The sequence below is a fragment of the Dothidotthia symphoricarpi genome (genome assembly GCF_010015815.1).
Source record: "Dothidotthia symphoricarpi CBS 119687 unplaced genomic scaffold P153scaffold_16, whole genome shotgun sequence".
Lineage (NCBI taxonomy): Eukaryota > Fungi > Ascomycota > Dothideomycetes > Pleosporales > Dothidotthiaceae > Dothidotthia > Dothidotthia symphoricarpi.
The window spans coordinates 68643-91522 of NW_022985023.1; the positions used below are offsets into that span (position 1 = coordinate 68643).

At 33.8% G+C, this 22880-nt stretch overlaps 2 protein-coding genes across 2 annotated transcripts; both read right to left on the reverse strand.

Annotated features, from left to right (window-relative positions):
• Positions 1-16240: 16240 nt before the first annotated feature.
• On the reverse strand, positions 16241-17481 carry P153DRAFT_433244 (C-3 sterol dehydrogenase/C-4 decarboxylase family protein; the record flags this gene model as incomplete). The annotated part of the gene is made up of 1 exon (XM_033673013.1): positions 16241-17481. The coding sequence occupies exon 1, from the start codon at positions 17387-17389 to the stop codon at positions 16241-16243; it is 1149 nt and encodes a 382-aa protein (XP_033521095.1). The 5' UTR covers positions 17390-17481.
• A 688-nt stretch (positions 17482-18169) lies between these two features.
• On the reverse strand, positions 18170-22550 carry P153DRAFT_433245 (DNA polymeras-like protein gamma; the record flags this gene model as incomplete). The annotated part of the gene is made up of 3 exons (XM_033673014.1): positions 22082-22550; positions 18838-22031; positions 18170-18343 (listed from the first exon to the last, which is right to left on the reverse strand). The coding sequence occupies exons 1-3, from the start codon at positions 22257-22259 to the stop codon at positions 18170-18172; spliced, it is 3546 nt and encodes a 1181-aa protein (XP_033521096.1). The 5' UTR covers positions 22260-22550.
• Between the last annotated feature and the right edge of the window lie 330 nt (positions 22551-22880).

Genomic DNA, 22880 nt, shown 5'->3' on the forward strand with positions numbered 1-22880 from the left:
TTAAGCTTACTCTAATTATTACTAGTATACTCTTAAGCTTACTAAGGAGTTTATTAAGCTTATCTTTAACTAGATAGTTTTCTTAGGGAAGAGAAATATCCTCTTTAGATAAATACTAATAATATAATCTCTTTAGCTCTACTTCTTATACTCCTTTACCTTCTAACGTTATATTAATTAGTATAGGTACTATCTAGAGATTTAAAAGTTTCTTAAACTAATTAAATTACTATTTAGAGAGGTACTTTATTAATCTATCTACTACTATCTTACTAGTAGGAAGGTAAATAATCTTAAAAGAGCTCTTTTTATACTTCTAGTATAGCTATATATTTTATATATCTATATAGCGTAGCTAAGTTGTTATCTATTCTTCTACTTCTTTTACTAGGTAGATTATTTATTAGTTATTACAGAAGATATTCTATACTTCTAGAATCTTAAAAGTAATCTCCTTAAGTAGTCTCTTAAGAGCTATAGATTCTTTTACTACCTACTCTAGTGCTAGAAGCTTAGCTTCTATAGTTAACGTTATTACTATTAGTTACTAAGCTACTTTCTATATAATTACCCTACTAAAGAGTATTATAATATACCTATAGAATAATTAATAAGTTTCTTAATTATTAGTAAATAACACATCTTTATAAATTATTAGATCTGTATTAATGCCTTTTCTATATTAAATTGCTAAGTGCCTTAATTAGTATAGGTAAATAATTACTTAATTAATTATTTTAAGGTACTTACTACTTAGGTTAGTAAGGAAATAAGAGAGCTAAGAGATTATATAAGCTATATCTAGTTAGATTATTATAGCTATATATAGTACTAATTTAACTTTCTCTTAGTAGTCTTTAATTTCTTTCTTTAAAGCTTCTCCCTTATTCTTTATAAGCTCTTTAGATAGTAGGGGTATTTCTAGGAAGCTCCTAGTTTTAGTAAGATTAAATTTCTTAGTAATCTTATTAATATATATATTATAGAAAAGCTTAATTATTTAAGCTTCTCTATTTCTAATTACTTAAATTCTAAGAAACTATTCTACTACTTCTTAGTCTTTAAGCTTATAAGCTCTCTCTAAGCTTATAATAAGCTTTAGAGCTTCTTATTAGTAATCCCTATAAAAAAGCAGTAGTATATTATTAATATAAAATAGTAAGAAGATCTGCTATTTTCTTAAGTAGAATAGGTATAGCTCTTCTTTAGATAGGATAAGCCCTAGCTCTTAAAGCTTACCTAAGAACTTATTATACTATAAAAGCAGTAAGTCTCTAAGTCTATATAATACTTATTTAAGTATTATGCACTTTTCTAGCTTTTAATAGCTATCTAGTAGATTATAAAGTACTAGGGTCTTATTACTTACTTAAGCGTTTAAAAACACTTTAATAACGTTATACTAGAAGATCTTTAGATTAAATTTTGCTATAATTGTTATTACTAGATAAAATAATCTTACTACTAACGTTATAGTGTAGGTTAATTATAGGAAGTCTTTAATTTATAGATCTCTTCTTACTACTAGCTAAGCTTTATACTTCTAGAAAAAGCTATCTTAATTAAACTTATAGGTAAATACCTATTTAAGTAGGATTAACCTAATATTTCTATTACTAAGCTTAATTTCTTCCTAGATTCCTTTCTAGAGTAGGGTATTTAGTTCCCTTGCTATAGCTTATTAAAATAGCTCTCTATACTTATAGCTATAAAAATCCTTCTATTTAGTAAGTAGTATTAGTAGCTTATCTTAATAGGTATAAGCCTTTCCTTTACTATAAAGAGCTGCTCTAATAATTAAATAGATTATAGTTAGGTTTTTATCCTAGTATAGAGTATTAATTACTTCTAGGAAGTAGGTAGCTATAAGATTATTACTCTGCCCTTAATATAGTAGAGTATATACCTCTACATTCTCTACTCTTCTAAGCCCTAGTAGGAAATAATTATCTAAATCTTTCTCTTTTCTTCTTCTACTCTTGTAAGAAGTAGGTAGGTATATTTTCTTTATATATAATTACTTAGAAGGTTTTACTATATATACTAAGATTAGAGGAGTATCTAATCTAGTTAAGGTAGTAGTAGAGGAGCTTATAAGCTCTCTCTTATAGAATAATAATTCCTATAAGTCTAGTTAATTTAATTCTCTAGTTAAGTGCACTTTACTAAGATTACTAGCCTAATTATACTTATTCCTATAGTAGAAATATAGCTCCCTAGGAGTACTTAGTACTTACCTTAGTAAGCTTTACTCTATAGAGTTATCTCTTCTCTCTATAGAAAATCTCTGTAACTTACTAGCTAAGCGTATTACTTATATAGGCACTACTCTACTATTAGCTTAAGCTTCTAGCTAGCTAGCTATATACTCTACTTCTTTTATTATAGCGCTCTCTAGGTTTTTTATAGAGTAGATAGAGATCTCTATAGATTCTTATACTTTTAATTCTTTAAGGAGCTAATTATAAGCTTCTTCTATATTAGTAATCTTACCTTTATTTAGAATATTTATAATTAGTATAGCGTCCTTCTTAAAGATCTCTTTAGATACTTCTTTATAGAAGGAATACTTATTAAACGTTACGTTCCTAGTAGTAATTACTTAATTAAGTACTAAGACCTATATTCTATAGATATTTAAAGCTTTATAGCCTACTAGATATCTAATATAGCTCTTAAGGCTTACCTTAAAGCCCTATTTATTCTGCCTAGCTACGTAATTCTTATTTAAGAGATATATATAGTAACTATAGGTATACACACTGCTTTAATCTAGACGTAGATCTACTATAGCCTGTCTTATAGGCTTAGGATTATAGTAACAAAAGTATTAATAAAACTAATTATCTAAAACTTTATTTAGGGCTCTTATCTCCTAGGCTTAAGAGGGACTTATATTATAGAGCTAGGTAGCTACTGCTACTATTTCTAGCTAGAGCTTCTTAGGCAGGTTTACACTAATCCTTATCTTAATTAATTTTATAATTATTTTCTACCCTACTCTTTCTACTCTACTATTTAGTTTATAAGTATATAGAGGAGTATTATTAATTTAAATCTCTTACTCTTCTACCTATATCTTAAACTGTAATTACCCTTTCTAAGGAAGTATTATAATATTATTATCTTACTAGATTTAAGTAATTCTTAGCTTATATTAAGTAGCTAGAAAGCTTATAAAGCTCTTAAACATTCTTATAATCTTAGGCAGTAATTTTATATAAAGGTTAAATATATAGATCTTTCTACTATAGTTATCTTTAATTAGAAGTATCTATACTTCCCTTAGTCTACTACTTAGTATATTAAAAAGATCCTATATAATTTGCTAGTATAGTATTAGAGATTTCTCTTTTAGTCTTTAGGAGATTACTTATACTGTATAGGTTACTAAGTAGTGCTTATATCTTAATTAAGCTATCCCTTTTATATAGATATTCTAAGTATACTTAAGTAATACCTAAAAAGCTCTAGATCTAAGGTAACCTAAGTATAAGTACTAAAGCTTTTCTAAATTAGAGTAAGTATTAGTTACCTATAATTAGAGCTTTTAATTAGCTAGCGTTATGCTTATAACTTATAGGTAGAATAGCAAAGGATTATATTTAAAGAAAGTTAGGTTATACCTATACTGTAACGTAGCTAGAACTATACTCCTATCTAATAATCTAATCTACAGCGTAGTATCTAAACTAAGATACTAGACTTCTTTCTACTTAAGCTAAGCTTTAGAGATAATATTTAGGTAGAATTCTTTAACTACTATAATATTATAGAGTGTAAGGTCTTTAGTGTAAACTCTATAGAAGCTATTAATAGCTCTCTTAAGTACTTAAGTTCTAGTTCTACTAATTAGAAAGGCCTAAGTACCTAATTTAATACACTAGATTCTATTAGATTTCTTATATATTTCTAGTATAATTAGATCTTTAGTATTTACTAAGTATATAGCTAATCTACTATCTAGAATTATACTTTTAGAGAGTAGATAAGGGTTAAAATTTATAATATTATATACCCCTAAGCTTAGCTTAAGAAGCTTAAGATTAATTACTATAGCGCTTATTCTGCCTAGGTAGAGAGCTTCTAAGAATTTACTTAGAATTATATATTCTTCTTTAGCTAGCTAAGCTTAAAGAGCAGTATACTTCTTATCTACTAGCCTAGTAAGGATCTACTAACATTCTTCTTTAGAAATTAGTTATAGAGCTTTAGTAACTACTAATAAGAGCCTTTAGTAAGTACATAGCTTCTATTTATAGGGTAGATAGTTATTATCTTAGTAAGGATATTTAGAAGCTTTAGGCCTCTTTAACCTATTATTATTTAATAATCTCTATATTAGTATACCTAAAGGAGATCTTCCTCTAAGAGTTATAAAGATTTCTAGGTTATTTCTAATAGATTAAAGAGTATACTTTTAAAGTAGTACTAAAAAGATTTTACTAATCTATAAGAGTATTAGAGAAGTCTTTCTAAGTATACTCTCCTAAATTATAGATTAGTATATTAATTAGGCCTACTCTAGAGCTAGTCTTAAAGTAAGAGTATTAAGGAAATCTTAAGTTATAACTACTCTTTAACGTTTATAATCTTATAAGTTACTACTTTAATATATAGGTAGTTCTACTTATAGTACTAGGCTTTAGGCTTAATTAATCTAAGCTTTACCTTTTTAAAATAAGCTTAATACTAGGCTCTAACTAGGTCCTTTAAGCTTACGTTTATTAGAGTAAGCTTAGTTTTTAATATATAAACTAGAGCTTAAAGAGTAGATTACTTCTTATCTACTAGGCTTATTATAATAGAAGCTAGAAGCTCTAGCTCTACTATAGCGTTTACCTAGTTTTAGAGGTTCTAAATTTATAAGCTTTTAGATACCTAGTTACTTATAAGTGCCCTATACTTAGTAATTTTATTTTAGAAGGCTTCTAATTCTCTATTAGTTTTAGAAAGCTCTAGGTATTTAGAAGCTTAATTTAGAGAGTTTATTATATCTAAAGCACTTAGATTAATCTAATCCTATACACTCTTACTTAGAGCGTAGAACTAAAGCTATATATACTAGTTAGTCTAGGTAGTACTATTCTTAAGCTAATAGCTACCTATAGGTAGAGTAGTATCTAATATAGTATTAAGATTATAGTAATCTTTAGAGTTAAGATTTAAGAGATTTAAATAAGATTAGAGTGTCTAAACTAGTATTCTAGTAAGTAATTACATAGAGAGAATATTACTATAATCTTAAAGTACTAGGCTTATAACTATAGAGGAAAATAGAGCTAGAAATAGTAGGTTTAGGTAATCTATTATTTAGATTACTACTCTATAAAGAATTAATTATAGAGTAACTATATATACTACGTAGAGATTAGATAAAAAGTTACTCTAAGCTCTAGAAGCTCTTAGCGTAATTACAGGAGTACTATAGTGTTATAATATAGTTTCTAAAATATTAAGTAAGTTTTAACTTAAGACCTTATTATACCTCTACTATACAGTACGTAGAGTGCAGTTTAAGTAATATATTTAACTTAAGTATACTACTAGGTTATAAGTATTACTACCTACTAAAGTAAGCAGCTTATAATATTACTAATAGAACTATTATATCTAGTATAAGTACTAGATAAGCTAGAGCTTAAGTAATATAGGTATAAGAGAGATCTAGTATAGGGCTATAACTATAAAGGTATAAAAAGTTCTTAGTATAAGTATCTATTATAGGCACTACACTACTAGGTAACCTTAACCTCCCTATAATTAAATACTAAAGAGTAACTTACTCCTATATAGATATATCTTTAGCTAGAGTTAATATAGCTAACTACTATATAGAAGAAGAAACTACTAGTATAGAACTATAATTATACTAAAGTATAAGATAGTTTAAAGTAAATTAATATAAAGCTTATTAAACTACTTAGCTATAATAAAGAATAGAGTTAGACTATATTAGTAGTATATTAGATATCTAGTAAGCTTATAGAAGATAATTTAAACAGTTAACTCTAATATTTAACTAGGTAGCTCTAGGCTTTAATACCTAGTATGCTTTAAAGGTTTACTAGGTGTTCCTAGGGCTTTAGTACCTAGTATACTTTAGATATTAACTAGGTATTTCTAGGCTTTAATACCTAGTATACTCTAGAGTTATACTAAGTATATAGGCACTACCTACTTTATATTAGTTAAGTTTTATACAGTAGAAATAAAAAGAAAAGGTAACTTTTATAACCTAGTTATATTCTAAAGCTTTAATAACCTAGTTTATACTCTAGGGCTTTAGTAACCTAGTTTATCCTTTAGGAGTTATAGTTTATTTAGAACTACTTAAGTGTTAGTATAATTAATTATTAAGATAAGTAAGTACTTTCTAACGTTAATAGCCTTATTACTAAGCCTTAAAGAGTGTATACTAGACTTACATATATATTAGTATAATTAACTATCTATAGATAATAAGGTATACTTTCTAGTATTAGTAGCCTAATAGTTATTAGAATAAAAAGTTTTGCTAGACCTACTTAAGTATTAGTATAATTAAGTATTAGTAATAGAGAGTACTTTCTAGTAGTCTATTACTATACCTCTACTATTACTAGCACTTCTTTCTACTCTACCTACCTACCTAGCTTACTCTATAATGCGCTAGCCTTTAGTAACTTATAAATATTTACTACCTTAGGCGTAGGTATTATAGTTAATAAGCGCTAGTAGTTAGGTATATAGGTATAAGGTATTATAGTAATAGAGGTTAATAGCTTATAGTATTAAGTATAAACTCTAGTAGCTAGGCCTTAGTATTTTATAGAAGTTTATAGCTTTTACTATAAGTAGTAAAATTAAAAGTAACTAATTAGTAATTAGTATTTTAGCGTAACTATAGCCTTCTAGAAACTTTAAGCTTTTTATAACGTTTTAACTAAGTTATAGTAGTATAACGTAAGCTAAAATTTATATATAGGATAGATAGCAAAATTTATAAAAATAGTAACTAAGAAATAAATATATAGGATAGGCAATACTAGCCTACTATAAATATATAGTATTATTATTATCTTAGCTAATTAAATTACAGAATTATCCTTTAGTTAATAGTAACCCTAGAAAGCTTATTATATAAAACTTCTACTATCTGTAAAATACAGCTCTTTATATTCCTATTTAGTACTATCTTAATCTTTTATATAATTTAAGTCTCTTATATAAAGTATAAACCTCTTAAGGTAGATAGACTATACTATAAATACTTATATATACCTATATTATATATCTTAGTATCTAAGTTAAGATAGTCTTACTAAGTAAATAATATAAGAAAGTACTAGTTATACATAATACTATCTACTAAAGTAGAGGTATAGATATACTTAATACTGTAAGTATTATTCCTTATAAGCTGTTCTAGACGTAAACTAGTATCTTTTTCCTATACTACTTTAATCTATATAGTATTAGTATTTAGTTAAACTAACTAACTAATATAATTATCTATATTATAGTCTATATATTAGGTAGTATAAATTCTACTTAGATAAAAGAGTATAAGAGTATAGATTATAGTACTGCGTTTAACTTGCCTATACTTATTATAGTCTATAGTACAACTAGAAATACTCTACTTATATACTATAATATCTCTCTTTAGTAAGTAATTTACAACCTTTATCTTCTTTATAAGTTATATAGAGATATTAGTATAGTCTAAGTTAATATAGTAGAAGGTATAGGCTAGTACAGCAGACAGCTTAATAGATTACTTAAATATAAGTCTATTATTAAAGTAGTTATTTTTAGTTTAGTTATACTTATATATAATATTATTAAACACAGACCTACTAGACTTAAACAGAGTAGTAAGAGGTATATATAGTATATTATAGGCTTTTATATTAGTAGCTAATATTATATTAGGTTATATAGGTTTAGTAGATAGTATATTTAGTATCTCTCTATACAGTATCTTATAGATAAGTATAATAGGTTAGAAGAAAATAGTAGAATTATAAGAGTAGCTTAGTAAGGAATCTATACTCCTAAGAGCCTTAATATATATAGTATATAAAACTTATACTAACTTACGTTATTTAGACGTACTATATTAATACTAGAAATAATAATAAGTAGGTATATTACTAGTCTCCTATATAATTTAAGCTAACTAAGATATAATCTTCTTTTAGTTAGGCTTATATAATAACTCTAATAGTCTAGTTAGTAACTATAATAAGATAATTAATAAAATATTTACTACTACTTAATAGAGAGTATTCTATTCTTCTTAGTACTCTAATACATATCCTATAACTGCCTAGTATACCTACAGAAATAGATACTACTATATTTAATATACCCTACAGTAGCTTATAACTTATAGGTTAATAGTAACTAGACTATATTAATAATACTATAAAAGTTTAGTATAAGTACTAACTACTACTGTACTAAGGCACTTACTATACTATTAATTATTAATAGTACTATTAATATAGAGAAGAGTACTTTAATAAAGGGTTTCTATTTACGTTAAAGAAAGTAGATATACTTAAAGTTAACTCTTAAAACTAACCCTAACTAGATATACTAGATTTTAACAGCCTAGATAATAATAATAGCCTAACTAATACTAATATAAAGTTACTTAAGTATATTATCCTACTCTATAATAATACCCTACAGAGAGCAGATAATAATAATAGACTAGAAATAGTAGACTAGGTATATAAGGTAATAGAGGCTATAGACTATATAGGTTATAAAGAAGACTACTTTTCTACTAATAGTATTTATAGATAAGTACTTAAAATCTTTAATGCCTTTATTAGCACCTTAAGATAGAAAGTAAAGAAGATACGTAAGGTAATCTAGAAATACTATAATATTAATATAGAAGACCCTATCTAGATTAGATATAAAGTATTAGATAATACTATTAAGGATATAATTAAACCTTAATATATTAACTACTATATAGACAGGTATGTAGTATTTATTAGTAAGCTTCTAGTAGTATCTACTTACTCCTTATATAGTAAAATACAGTATAATAATTATAGTTAGCTAAGATATATATTCTAATATATTCCTTTCCTACTATACCTCTATCTCTAGTATAGTTATATATTAAGGTTATAGTAGCTCTTATTATATAGAGCTACTTTTAATCTATCTATACCTAATTATAGATTAAGGAATAATATATTTAATAGGAGTTAGTTCTATAAATACTATAGTAATAGATATTTCTAAGATATATATAACCTTATACTATAGCTTACCTTAGACGCAATTAGTACTATTAAGTACCTAAGGAAATACTAAAGTATTACACTAGTTATACTTTATATATTAAATCTATACTCTAAGATAAGAGATAATGCCTCTAACGCCCTTACTACTTATATTATACTAGGTAGGTTTAATAAGATATATGCTAATACGTAGCTTACTTCTCTTATAACTAAGCTATATAAGTTATATTATAAAGTAGTAGTATATAATAAAGCTATTAAATAAGATTTCTAGTTAAAAGCTTATATTATATTAGTTACTAGAAATAGTCCTACTATTATAGATGTAATAGGTATAAAGAGTCTAGGGAAGTTAAAATAGAGTTACTAAATATATATATTCTCTAGAATATAAAAAAAAAGAAGTAACTATTTCTTTCTAAATAGCCTAAATCTAGAAGTAGAAGTTAACTATAACCTTAAGGCTTATATTAATAAGATTAAGCGTTCTTAAGGCATAATAAGAGATAAGGAGTTTAATAACTTAAAGAGAGATAGAAGAGTTAACTACTAATCTATACTTCTTAACCTACTTACTATATACTTCCTAAGGAGCTTTTCTATTAATACTATATACTTTATAAACTATAATATCCTAAAATTAATATTTTATTTATAAAAAGAGAAGAAATACTAGAGTAAGAGTTATAAAGTAAAGAAGTATCTATAGGTTATTCTATAGTATAACTAGAATCTAATAGACTAAAGTATAACCTCTTCTTATACTTTTATTCTAGCCTATATTAGTACTTCTTTATATATAACTAGTAGCTATGCTAACTAGACTATATATAAATAGTAGATATTTTTCTTATTATATAGCGTACCTATAATACAACAGTTTCTACTAAAGATATACTTTAATAACTTTCTATAATACTACTAACTTCTTTAATATACTAGCTAATATAAATTTATAAAATATAATATTAATAAGGTTAAAAGATAGGTATAGGCGTTTATATATAAGTATAAGAATCTATATTATTAAGGAGATCTAGACTTACTACTATTATATACTATCTAGTATTATTACCTACTTTACCTTAGGTAGAATATACAAGATTTTAGTCTCCTATCTTACTATGCCTAATAGTTACTTAAGTAATTTCTTTATATAGTAAAAAGGTTTACTATATCTACTAGTTATAAGTATAGAAGTGTAGAAATTAATATACTTATTTAGAAATAATATATTTACGTAAGGTAGAGTAGAGATAAGTATATAGACCTTATTAGAAATAATAATATAGTATATTAAGATAATAATAATCTCTAAGATAACGTGTATAACCTTATAGATAGGATAAGTATACTTATAGATCCTTAATAGTAATAAGAGCTAGATAAGATAAAAGATATTAATACTACTTAGTATACTAGAACCTTACTATAAAATATAGTAATATTTTAGAATTATATCCTTCTAAATAGATTAAAACTTAGTATAATCTCCTCTTATAGCTAAGGTAATAACTTACGTAGTATAGCATTTATTATATATTATATAGACCTGTTACTAAATATCTATAAGTAATTAATATAGTTATTATTTAGTATAGTTATTATATTATTTAAAGACCTATATAATAGTTCTAAGTAGGTAGGTATAGTTAGATACTAGAAGGTATAGCTACTAGAGTTAGTTAATAGCTAGCTACTATATTTCTATAAGATAGATAAAGAGGATAATACTATATAATAGATAACTATTAATAAGATTATAGATCTTATTAGTATAGCCTATATTTATTATTAAGTTAGAAATATAATACGTACATCTTATTTTATTATTAATAAATACACTCTTTCTAAGTAGAATAGGCTATAGAATATATAGTTACTTAGTAAACACCTTATAATAAGATATTAATAAGGTAAGCTATACCTTATATACTACTGCTATATTATAGTATAATATAGTAGAAAATAAGCTTTTCTATAAACTTACTATATATATTCTAAACCTACGCAACGTAAATAAGTAATATAGGCTATATCTCCTCTATATTTACTAAACGCGCTTTAATAATATATAGGTTATTATAACCTCTCTAGAATTACTATCTAAGTATATATTTTATATATTTAACTTTAGATATAAGGTTTAGCACTTTCTCTTCTAAGTATATCTCTAATACCTTAGGTAAAGATTAAAAGTTTATAGAAATACTATATATAACTATAAGCGTTTTAGAGAGTAACTAGCCCTTTAATTATAAGAATAACTAGCCCTTTAATTATAAAAATAACTAGCCCTTTAATTATAAGAATAACTAGCCCTTTAATTATAAAAATAACTAGCACTTTAATTATAAAAATAACTAGCTCTTTAATTATAAGAATAACTAGCTCTTTAATTATAAAAATAATAAGTAGGCTAAGTAGTACTATAACTTATAAGTTACTATTAACTTTCTTAAATAGTATTCTAATAAGTTTAAAGTTAAGGACTAGTATAAAGTTAATATAGATATCTACTTTACTATTAAGGTAGAATTCTATTACTAACTTACTTTTAAAGTAGGCTGTAATTAATATAGCTTACTAGCTAAGTTAACTAAAGAGAAATAATATATTATACTTTAGCTCTTTTCTAGTACTTAATAAATTAGCAGCTATAAAGTTTACTATAGAGGGCTTAAGTTCTATTATTAAACTACCTTTAAAGTAGGCTGTAATTAATACAGCCTACTAGCTAGTTTAATTAAGAAGAAATAATATATTATACTCTAACCCTCTTCTTAACCTTAATAGTCTAGTCTTCTAAAACAAGTAAGAGAAGGTTAAGTTAATCTAGATAAAATATAAAGCTAGAATAGTATAACGCTTTAAAGCAATAATATTAGAATCTAATATATAGATAATACTTATTAATTAGAAGTAAGCCTTTAATTAGTATCTTTACTATAAATACTTAGTTATTAAGAAATATAAAAGGACTAGAAACCTAATAGCTACTAATATTATTATATTTAATAATTAATATATAAGAACGTGTATTAACCCTATACTTAAGCTAATATATTATAATTACAGTATATAGAACCTTATACCTACTAAGTTATAAGACTACCTTAATAGTAGTAAGAGTTAGACCTTATACCTATTAAGTTATAGAACTACCTTAATAGTAGTAAAAGTTAGATCTTATACCTACTAAGTTATAGGACTACTTTAATAGTAGCAAAAGTTAGATCTTATAAGACTAGATTAATAAGGTTAGGTAGTTAAATATAATTAGTACTTTACGTTTATATAATATTTAGTATATATACCTTTAGTACTAATTATATTTAACTACCTAACCTTATTAATCTATAGCTATAGTACTAATTATATTTAACTACCTAACCTTATTAATCTATAGCTATTTGTATTCTAAAGGTTCTGTAAATAAGATAGTTTAAATATACTATTTAGTATTACTTTCCTTATAAGTAGCTTTCTAAAGGTTTAATTTCCTATACTCTTAATAATCTAGATAGATAAAAGGCTTAAAGTTATTTTTACTATAAAGATAGTTTTACTAAAGCCTTATTACTAGAAAGCTAACTTCTACTAAGTATAGGCGTTCTAGTAGTCTTAATTATACTAAGATAGAAGATCTAGTTAGGAGATATTATATTATAGAATATAGTAGTCTTTATAGTAGACTTAGCAGTAATCTTTATAGCACTAATATAAGAGCTATACCTAAAGGTAGTAGGTTTAACTAGGACTAGATATCTGTAATATAGAGCTATTACTAGAATAATAACTTAGAGAGCTAGTTACTTCTAGAAGTAGTAGGTTTAACTAGGACTAGATATTTATAATATAGAACTATTACTAAAATAATAACCTAGCTATAGTAGTCTTTAAGGTAGACTTAGTAGTAATCTTTATAGTATTAACATAGAAGCTATACCTAGGGGTAGTAGGTTCTACTACTATATTAGTGTATAAGCTAGTTACTTCTAGGAGTAGTAGGTTTAACTAAGACTAGATATCTATAATACAAAGCTATTACTAGAATAATAACCTAGCTATAGTAGTCTTTAAGGTAGGCTTAGCAGTAATCTTTATAATATTAATATAGAAGCTATACCTAAGGGTAGTAGGTTCTACTACTGTATTAGTATATAATTTAGTTATACTAGAAACTAACTTCTACTAAGCATACTAGAACTAGATATCTATAATATAAAGCTATTACTAAAATAATAACTTAGCTATAGTAGTATTTTAATAAAGAAGCTTATAGCGTACTCTTATTAACTTAGCTATAGTAGTACTTTAGAAATAGTAATTACTAGCTTTAGCTTAACTATATCCTTAAAGATTACTAGTATATTAAGGCTAAAGACTATTATATTTTACTTTTCTAAAATTCTCTTTTTTATATTTAGTCTATTAAATCTTAGTTAATACTTACTTTTTATATTTTACTTTCTTCTTAGCTTTTTATCTTATAGCTTAACACCTTTAGGAATCTATTATATATAGAACTTATATAGAAGTTAAGATATAAAACTAAGTTACTCTTTAGTAATACTACTAAATCTATTATTAATATACTAACTATCTATAAGTAACTAAGGTATAGGATACTCTTTAGTAATACTACTAAATCTGTTATTAATATACTAACTATTTATAAGTAACTAAGGTAGGGAATCCTCTATAGGTAAGCTTTAAAAGAAGTAAATTACTATAAGTAAATAGGGTAAGGCTTAGTGTATAACTTAAGAGATATTTTTTATTAAAGTATCTTTCTATTTAATAGCTAAGAGTATATTTACTATAATATAGGTATAGTATTTAACTAAAATATAATCTATAGATAGAGAAGGTACTTATATATATTCTAACAGCTTCTTCTTATATATCTAGTTAATAAAGATATTAAATATATTAGTATTAACCTAGTAGATAAAGATAATACTATTAGCTATTTCTTTAAACTTACTAGATAGTATACTTTAAAAGAAGCCTAAATAGTATTAAAGAAGCTTTTTCTATTAAAGTATCTTTCTATCTAGTTAATAAAAATATTAAATATATTAGTATTAACCTAGTAGATAAAGATAATATTATTAGCTATCTCTTTAAACTTACTAAATAGTATACTTTAAAAGAAGCCTAAATAGTACTTAAAAAGCTTTTTCTATTAAAGTATCTTTCTATCTAGAAGCTAGGAGTATATCTACTATAAAGTAAGACTAATATTTAATAGAAATATAATATACTAAAAAGAAAGGTATTAGTATATTCTCTAATAGCTTCTTCTTATATATCTATCTAATAAAGAGGTTAAATATATTAGTATTAACTTTACTAATAGAAAGAATACTCTTTATTACTACTTTATACTTTCTAGAGAGTATACTATAATAGAGTTTTAAATAGTAATAAAGAAGCTTCTTATAAAAAGTATATTTCTTCTTTTAGCTTTAGCTATAATAAGGATAGTACTTAACTTAGTAATTATACTTATTTTACTTTAGCTTTAACTATAATAAAGATAGTACTTAACTTAGTAGTTATAATTACTCTACTAGTAATAAACTCTAAAGGTAATAAGTTAAAAGAAAAGTCTAAATAGTATTAAAGAAGCTTTTTATAAAGGGCGTATTTCTTTTTTATTAGATAGAAGTATATTTATTTACATAGTAAGTTAAATAACTTATTATTATTATACTAATAGTAATAAATATAGGCTTTAACTAGATCTTTAGTATCTTTTAACTACTTAGTAGAGTATTCTAAGATATTAATAGTAGTATTAAAAGTTACTGCCTAATTAAGCTTAAGATAGTAGCAGTACTTAAAGTCTTACCTAATAATAAAAACTCTATATAGTATAAAGATACCTCTACTAATATACTTACTAGGCTATAATAGTTAAGAAATATACTATTTATAGTATAATTTAATATATAATAGTTATAAACGTCTTTATATACTTATTATAAAATAAGGTATAAATTTACCTACCTATTTAATAATAAACTATAGTTATTTTATACTAAGTTTATATAAATTTACCTTATGTTATATACTGTATTATAGTGTAAAACGTAGTCTTTCTTCTGTGTTTTTTACCTAACAAAGCTGCGGGGTAAATTACCTAATTTTGTACCTCAGTGCACCCTCCGTACGTTATACACATTTATGCCAGTGTAAGATCCGGTGAGCCGCGCCACAGAAGGCAAACCACTCCAGATTAGTGACGCCATTTTCTGTTGTCATGCAACACGACTACTCGTCGCATGAAACATCTACCGATACCAAAGTAAGCGTGTTAATCTCTCCGAGTCGCCGTATCTATGTAAGTATGTACAGATATCTTCCAATCACCTTGAGCTAATGCCGCTTTATAGAGAAGTAGAGATATGTCCAAGTTACCACACCATCCCTCACAGAAAAGAGACAACACCTCAAGACTTTAGCAAGATTTTCATGATTGCAACCCTCACACTGCATGACTACAGAGTATAGGAACTGGGAATTTCACGATTGCCTTTTTTACTCTCGGCTTGTTAATTTGTTACATCTTGTTATGCCACATGAGGGAGTCTCAATTAAACATCAGGAGAATTGGCCGGTTTACTTTAAGCTGGAGACGCACGTAAGGTATTTCAATAACATAATATATACGATACATGTTAAAAGTATTTTAGGAAACGAGGCTACCTTAGGTTGAGACTGTGGTATGACACATCCAAGAAGAATGAAGTGCAAGTGTTCGAAGAAGGATTGGATAAAGTATCGAAGAATCAGTGAGGAAACAAAGGTGAATATGGCAGACTTGTTTCACTAACTGCGCAAAGTCATGTTTGAGGGTGCTGAACATCACATGGGGTATCGTTCTATCCTGTCTATTCGCAACAAGTAAGCATAGAGAAGGAAGAATCAGGTATTGAGCAGAGGATGGTTACGCGAGAAAACGTCACTTCACACCATCACTGTCCCTTCTCCTTCCCACCACTACCATCCACTTGCGCAACACTCCGCCCCATCAGCCGCCGTCTCACACAATCCTCCACCGCCTGCTTCAACCCCTCCTCCAGCCCAACCAACGGCCGATACCCCAACCTCTTCTTCGCCTTATCAACACAAAAACACCTCGTCATACAGCTAAGCCTAACCTTCGTCCTCGTCAGCGGCGGTTCGCCCATCCGCAACCCCCAAAACACCCACTCCACCACCCCCGCCAGCAACAACGCCCACGTCCGCGTAATAACCCACACTTGCCCCGGCTGCGTCTTATCCCCCGCATACCCCCAAACCAGCCGCGTGAAGTCCCAGAAGCACCGTGGCTCGTCGTTGGTGATGAAAAACGCTTCGCCGTCTACCTTTTCGTCGTCCCCGGGTAAATCGCCTGTCTGACATGTGTCCAACGCCACGGCAGCGAGGTAGTGCGCGTGCGCTACATTTATATTTGCGGTGAAGTCGAATAAATTCTTGTTGTCCCCGATCTGCACCCTCGTTTGTCCGCGGTCAAACGCGTCCAGAATCCCCGGGAGAACAACCAGATCGCCAACACCAAATATCCCAGACGGCCTGATAGCGCAACTCAAAACGCGTGTCCCCTGCGCCCGGCAATTCTGCGACAGGACATACGTCTCCGCCACAGCTTTCGTGTACGTATAAAACTCCGGCTGCTGCGCATTCAAATTCACAGGATACGATTCATCTGCGTTCTCCAGATCGGTCGTCGCGTCGCTGATAACGCTGGCGGAGCTCGTGTACACGAACGCTCGGGTCCCGCATTCCTTCGCGATTTGGAGAAGCGTCTTTGTGCCCTCTATGTTGACTTTGTGCATGACGTGGTTTGCGGAATCGAATTTCGGACTCGCGGTGTGGATTACTATGTTTGGTTTTGCGGCCTGGAAGATAAGGTGCATTGAGGTGGAGTCGGTGAGATCGCCTACGTGGTACGTGACGTTGTTGAGATGGTGGGATGGCTGGCGGAGATCGATAGAGTGCAGGTTTTGGCTGCCTTGTTGCGAGAAGAGATGCAGGATTTGGCTGGCGAGGCCGCCGCTGCCGCCGGTTACGAGGACGATGGTGTTTGGGTTCAGGAGGGGGGTTTCTGGAGGCATGGCCATTGACAGTGTTGATAGCGGGACTTTAGTTGTATGAGACTGAGTTGTTTGGTGATTGGGGATTTCGTCAGAAAGGGGTGAATGGGATGTACAGCTCCAATTATTTTATAGATATTGAATTCTCACTAATGCAATATTGCGGCGTAGCACAACCTAGTCACTGCTATCTCTGTTGCCGACTTGGTTCCTGACTCGCATCAGTGTGCAGCTGGAAGAACGTTGTCATAGCAGGTTTATGTAATTTAAAGCATTACTTCAAACATGTCATATTCTTCACAGACCCATCAGATTGCAGATCCAATCTTAGCCTGATCAGACCTTTATCGCTCTCTCGACAAAAATACTACAGGTGGAAACCTTCACTGCGTTAACATCACACGCTGATAGTTCTGATGTGAGCCTTTGCAGTATTATCTTCAATTCACGCGAACGGATTTCTTCACAAGAATACTGGTCCTAAGGTCGGATTCAGATAGATGGTAAGACTTGAGAAAGGTTATATGATTGAGAAGGCAACTCATGATAACTTAGTTTCGTGCCTGTTATCTCATGCGAGCCAAGAGACAACGCCATATACATTAATACCCGTGATCTGTTTTCCACAACGCAGTCATAACACCCACACCTCATCCACCTCATTAACGCGCTTCAGCTGTACGACGCGCCGTTTTGCATTTCCATTTCCCGATTCCAAAGACGTTCTTTACACATGAATCTAGCATACCAGTACCAATCATAGACACATCCCACCGTATGCGTTTGCGGGATAAAATGCTCATCCATCTATCTCCACCATCCCCCGTTCACAATACCATACTCCCCAGCCCCTCCTCCCACCTCCTCATTCTCAAGAACGCCTACCCCACCCTGCCCTGCGTGATGCTCAAGAGATAAGGCCTGGCTTTGGTTTGTATATGCCCAGTCCGCAAAGACCTCGCGCGCTTCATCACTACTCCACTTACGCAGATATACACCATCATCCTATCTACTCCGTCCGTCCGTCTGTCCCGCCGATTCAGGATATGAACTGTGTGGAATGGGAGTACCCGCATTCCCACACGCCAGTACATCTCACACAGCAGCAGCGGCTAAGCATAACAGACTCCAGACTTAGTGAGACGGATACAAATGCGATACTATTTGCATTCAAGCAGAGAAACATACACGAAAAAAAGGCAGGGGGAGAACATACAGGTAAAGAAGCGAGTTTCGATATGATGTGATATACAACCTACAATCCGATAAATCCCATCCCATATCCACGCCCATACCACACCAAGCCAAAACGCCATCCCACCCCCCATCCACATAAACCTCACACCCCTCCCGCCCTAACCCCCCTAGGCCCCGAACTCCTCGGATGAATAGCATGATAATTCCACACGCCCCTGCCCCCATTCCCATTCCCCGTCCCCCCCCCGCCCCCCCCCCCCCCCCCCCCCCCCCTCAACCGGCAACTTCTTAGCCATCTCCTGATAATGCATAATCGTCGCGCTAATCTGCTGATAATCATCTAATTCATTCTCCGGGGCATTAGCCGGCGCCTCCGAGACGCGTGTCCGTGTGGAAGGTTTACGGGGCGGGAGGACGACAGTCCGGAGGACGTCGCGCAGTTCCTCGTCTGAGGAGGAGATTTGCGCTTTGAGGTATGCGAGGGCATTTGCGGGGTCTGTATTATCATTGGCGTCGAGGGCGGACATGACGGGTGTGCGCGGGACGTAACTCGACGCGTACTGTTCGACGCGCGGGGGGTGTGTGGGGACGATATCCGGGTCCAGACGAGCTTGGTCGCCTTTATCGAGGAGGGCGGTGATGTCGAGGGATTCGCCGTGGGGGATTGGGTCTTTGTGGCTGGGCGTGATGCAGTCCATGTCTACTTCCTTGCGGAGGACTTTATCGATGTCGACGGCGCTGAAGTAGGCGCAGGACTGCGGGAGTTCGTCGATGCCCATTTGTTGTGAGAACATGGCGCGCGTCCATATGTTTGCGACTTGGAGGGCCATGGCGGCGCGGTATTTGTCTTCTTCTTTGACGAGGTAGCGGATCTCGTCGTGGACTGTGATGGAGAGGCGGGAGTCGAGGTTGAAGCGCCGGGTCAGGTAGTCCATGGATACGATTAATAGGTGGAGGTAGTCGACTCCAGAGGACTGGATAGCCCAGTTGATTCTACTCGTCATGAACCCGCCTTTGCTGAGGTAGCGGCGTTGCAGCGCTTCGGTGATGGCGGCGCCCAGGACAGGAGTGCGGGGACGCTCTTGCTCCGCGAAATCCTCGAGTTTGTTGAAGACGAAGGATTCTGTTCCTCCGCGCCAGAAAGGCCGCGCGCGCAGTGGCTTCTTCAATGTTTTCTTGCCCTTGGTATCCAGGTACAAAGCCTCGGCCGTCTTTGCCGTCTGTTCGTCGGTCAACCCTGGATTGAACTGTCGCAGCAGCGTGGCGGCGAATTTCAAGCCAGCACCGTATATGCGGCCGTAGTTGAAAATCTTGGCATTGTTTCGAGAGATGCCCAAGATACCGGCTGTCCTCGAATGTAGATCCGTACCCGCTGCTTTGGTGCCCTCGAGCGTCATAAACCCGACTGCATTTCCACCGTGAAGTTTGAACGTCGAGTCACCAATCAAACTCGCGATCCAAAGTTCTTGCGAATCTACGTCGGCACCGACAAAGCAGTAACCCCGTGGTGCACGAACCATGGACTTGAGCTCTGAGCCTACGCGATTCTTCTTGGCGTTGCTGGCTGTGAGCCAGGTTTTTTCTACGGAGCGGCGGGTGACAGTTCCCATGGGGATAATCTGCGGGAGAATGAAGCCGACTTTCTTGCCCTTTCCTTTGGTCGCGGCGGATATGAGTTTGGGCCTGTTGGTGAGTTCTTTATTGTAGACGACCATCTGCGACATGATGCGGTCCCGGCTGCTGATCCAATACGAGCAAGATGCATTCATTTCGAGAGCTTCCTTGGCGTATGCATACTCGGATGACAAGGTACCTTTTTCAAAGTACGACAAATAAGCCTTTGCCAGGGGATTGGCGCATCGTGCTAGCGGACCGTCTTTGTGAGGAATCTTATAGTACCGATGTGCTGTGTCGTCACGCAGCTTCAGATTATCCTCCTCAGTCATGTCCAGCTCCATCATGCCCTTTTGATTGTAGGCAAAGACTTCGTCCATGGGTACTTGGTACGTCCAGCCGTAGACGTCTGACCATACCATCGGATGTCCATCCCAGGACAACTTCAACATGAGGTGCGCTACTCTTGTGCGGACAGTGAGGTTTATCGGCGAGTCGGCCTTTACGAACAGGTCTTTGTACCACTTTGGCATGCCCGGCATTTTTTGCCGGGCTGCTGGCCGTGGAGGGTCGTCTTTCTTCTTCCCCTTGACCATCTTCACTTCCTGGCCGGACCAGTCGAGCTGGCTCAGCCATGGGTCGTTGTTGTATATCTCGGGTTGATCTTTGAGCTCGAGCGCCTTCTGCGTCAGGTCCAGCAGTCGTTCCCGTACAGCGGTGTCGAGGTATTGATAGGTCGCTTCTGCGTTGTGGATGTATGCATCCCAGGTTTCGTTGACTGGGAGAATGACGCTAGCCAAGAAGCGAAGGGCGGCGAAACTGACTGGGTGCGGACAGGATTCCATGAACAATGGAAAGACCTTTTGGTAGACTTTGTGTGTTATCTCGACATCGCCCGCACAATAGTCCAGCAACTCGTCCAGCTTCTCGCATACCCCTTCCCGATTCAATTCACCAAAGTACTCTCGTTGTGCCTTGTCGAGGGTGATTCCGCAGTGGAACTGGGCAACTTCTTGGAGAGAGTTGATGGCACTCTTCTCTACCCACAACTCCTCCTCCTCGGCGTCGAGCACGATATCTTGATTGAGCAAGTGCGAAAGGTCTGCATTCTCCTCGGCTGTGGCAATCTTGTCCATCATCTCCCGGGTCTTCTTGTGCTTCATCCAGGAAGGTCGTTGGCGCGAGCACATGCCGTTGGCGGCGACGTGCAGGGACATTGTGTCGATGAAGGCGTTTTTCGACTGGCGAATGTCGTACTCCTCGGCTATGCGCGCCCTGTCGTATCCAATGTTGTGTCCGACGATTATGCGCGGTTGTGAGGGGTCTCCGAGGGGGATTAGGTGGCGGTCCGAGTCTTTTTCGCCCAGCAACCACGGTGAGAGCCACGAATACCAGGTTGTGGGACTGACTGCGCATGCCATGCAGGCAAACGACGTCTCCTTCCACATGACCTCGGTGTCAAAGGTCAGCATCGTCTCGTTGGGAGCATCGACCGCCTCTGTTGTGCCGTCGCTGTTGTACTTTGTCCAGCCGCTCCGCCTCACCCATTTCTGTGGCTTTGGCGGAGGATTCGCGTGTTCGAGTGTCTTGGCCAGGGACAGATACGGCTCGGCGGCGTCCCTGCCCAGGTTGTGGAAGTGCTCGTCGAGGGTGGCGCCCTGCAGGCGGGGCAGGTCGAAGCCGACGGGCGGGGTCGAGTCCTGGTTCTTGCCCAGCAGGTCATGGCGCTTGAGGTGGTCCCTGGAGAGTTCGACGAGCTCGGGTGGCGCAGAGGTGCTTGTGCCGGGGAAGATCTGGGCGTGGACATGGCTGGAGAGGTGCTGGACGCCAATGTCGCTGAAGCGGGCTTCCGAGGGGACTGCGCACGTCAGTGGTCGTCTATGGGCTATTGGTATAAGAGGAACACACTCTGCAGACTCGCCCCCTCGTCCTTGCTACGTCTTTTCTTCTTCGTGGAACGGACCGTGGCAAGACATCGTCGAGATGCGCTAGGAAATAGGATTTGTCGAGGTGCAGGACGCGATAGAGATACGGCATTCGTCAAGGTTCGGTAGGAGCATCGCATGGTCGCATCGAAGGGTCGCATCGAACAGCAGCGCGCCACTTCATTCCGCCGTGGGTGATGGTCGACGCGAAAATCACTTCCGTCATGACATGGTTTAGCTTGGAGAATCGATAATCGAACTCTTGGCGATATGCAGCCCTACGCCACCCCCGCCTCGCTCCGTCTCCCAGTTAGTACAGCGTGCACGCGAGTCGGGGTGCGGGGGGAAGCACGCCTTGAGGAAATGCGCAAAGGCAGCCATGGCTGGGGATGGCACGCAGCGTGGTGGTGGTGGTGGTGGTGATGGATGGGCGACGACGCGTTGGCTGCATGGGGGAGGGAAATGTGGCGTTGGAGGGGAAATGTGGCGTTAGAGATAAGTAATCTCTAGTGTTTGTTCCCTTACAACGTACGGTGGGTGTATTTTCAATGTGGATCTAGGAGGGGGTGGCTGGACGCTGCAGCTCTTATTCGTTACATACAGTAAGCAGGTTGATTAAACAGCAGAAAATCTTGGCTGTGGCTGCTGGCTTGCATATGCAGGCTCCACATTGAAAATACACCCACCGTCGTGACACCTAAGGCACCACTTTGCTTAATTTAACACGACTTTAAACACAACCTCGATCCGCTCTTCGTCAGGTACAGAACCTCGATCCGCTC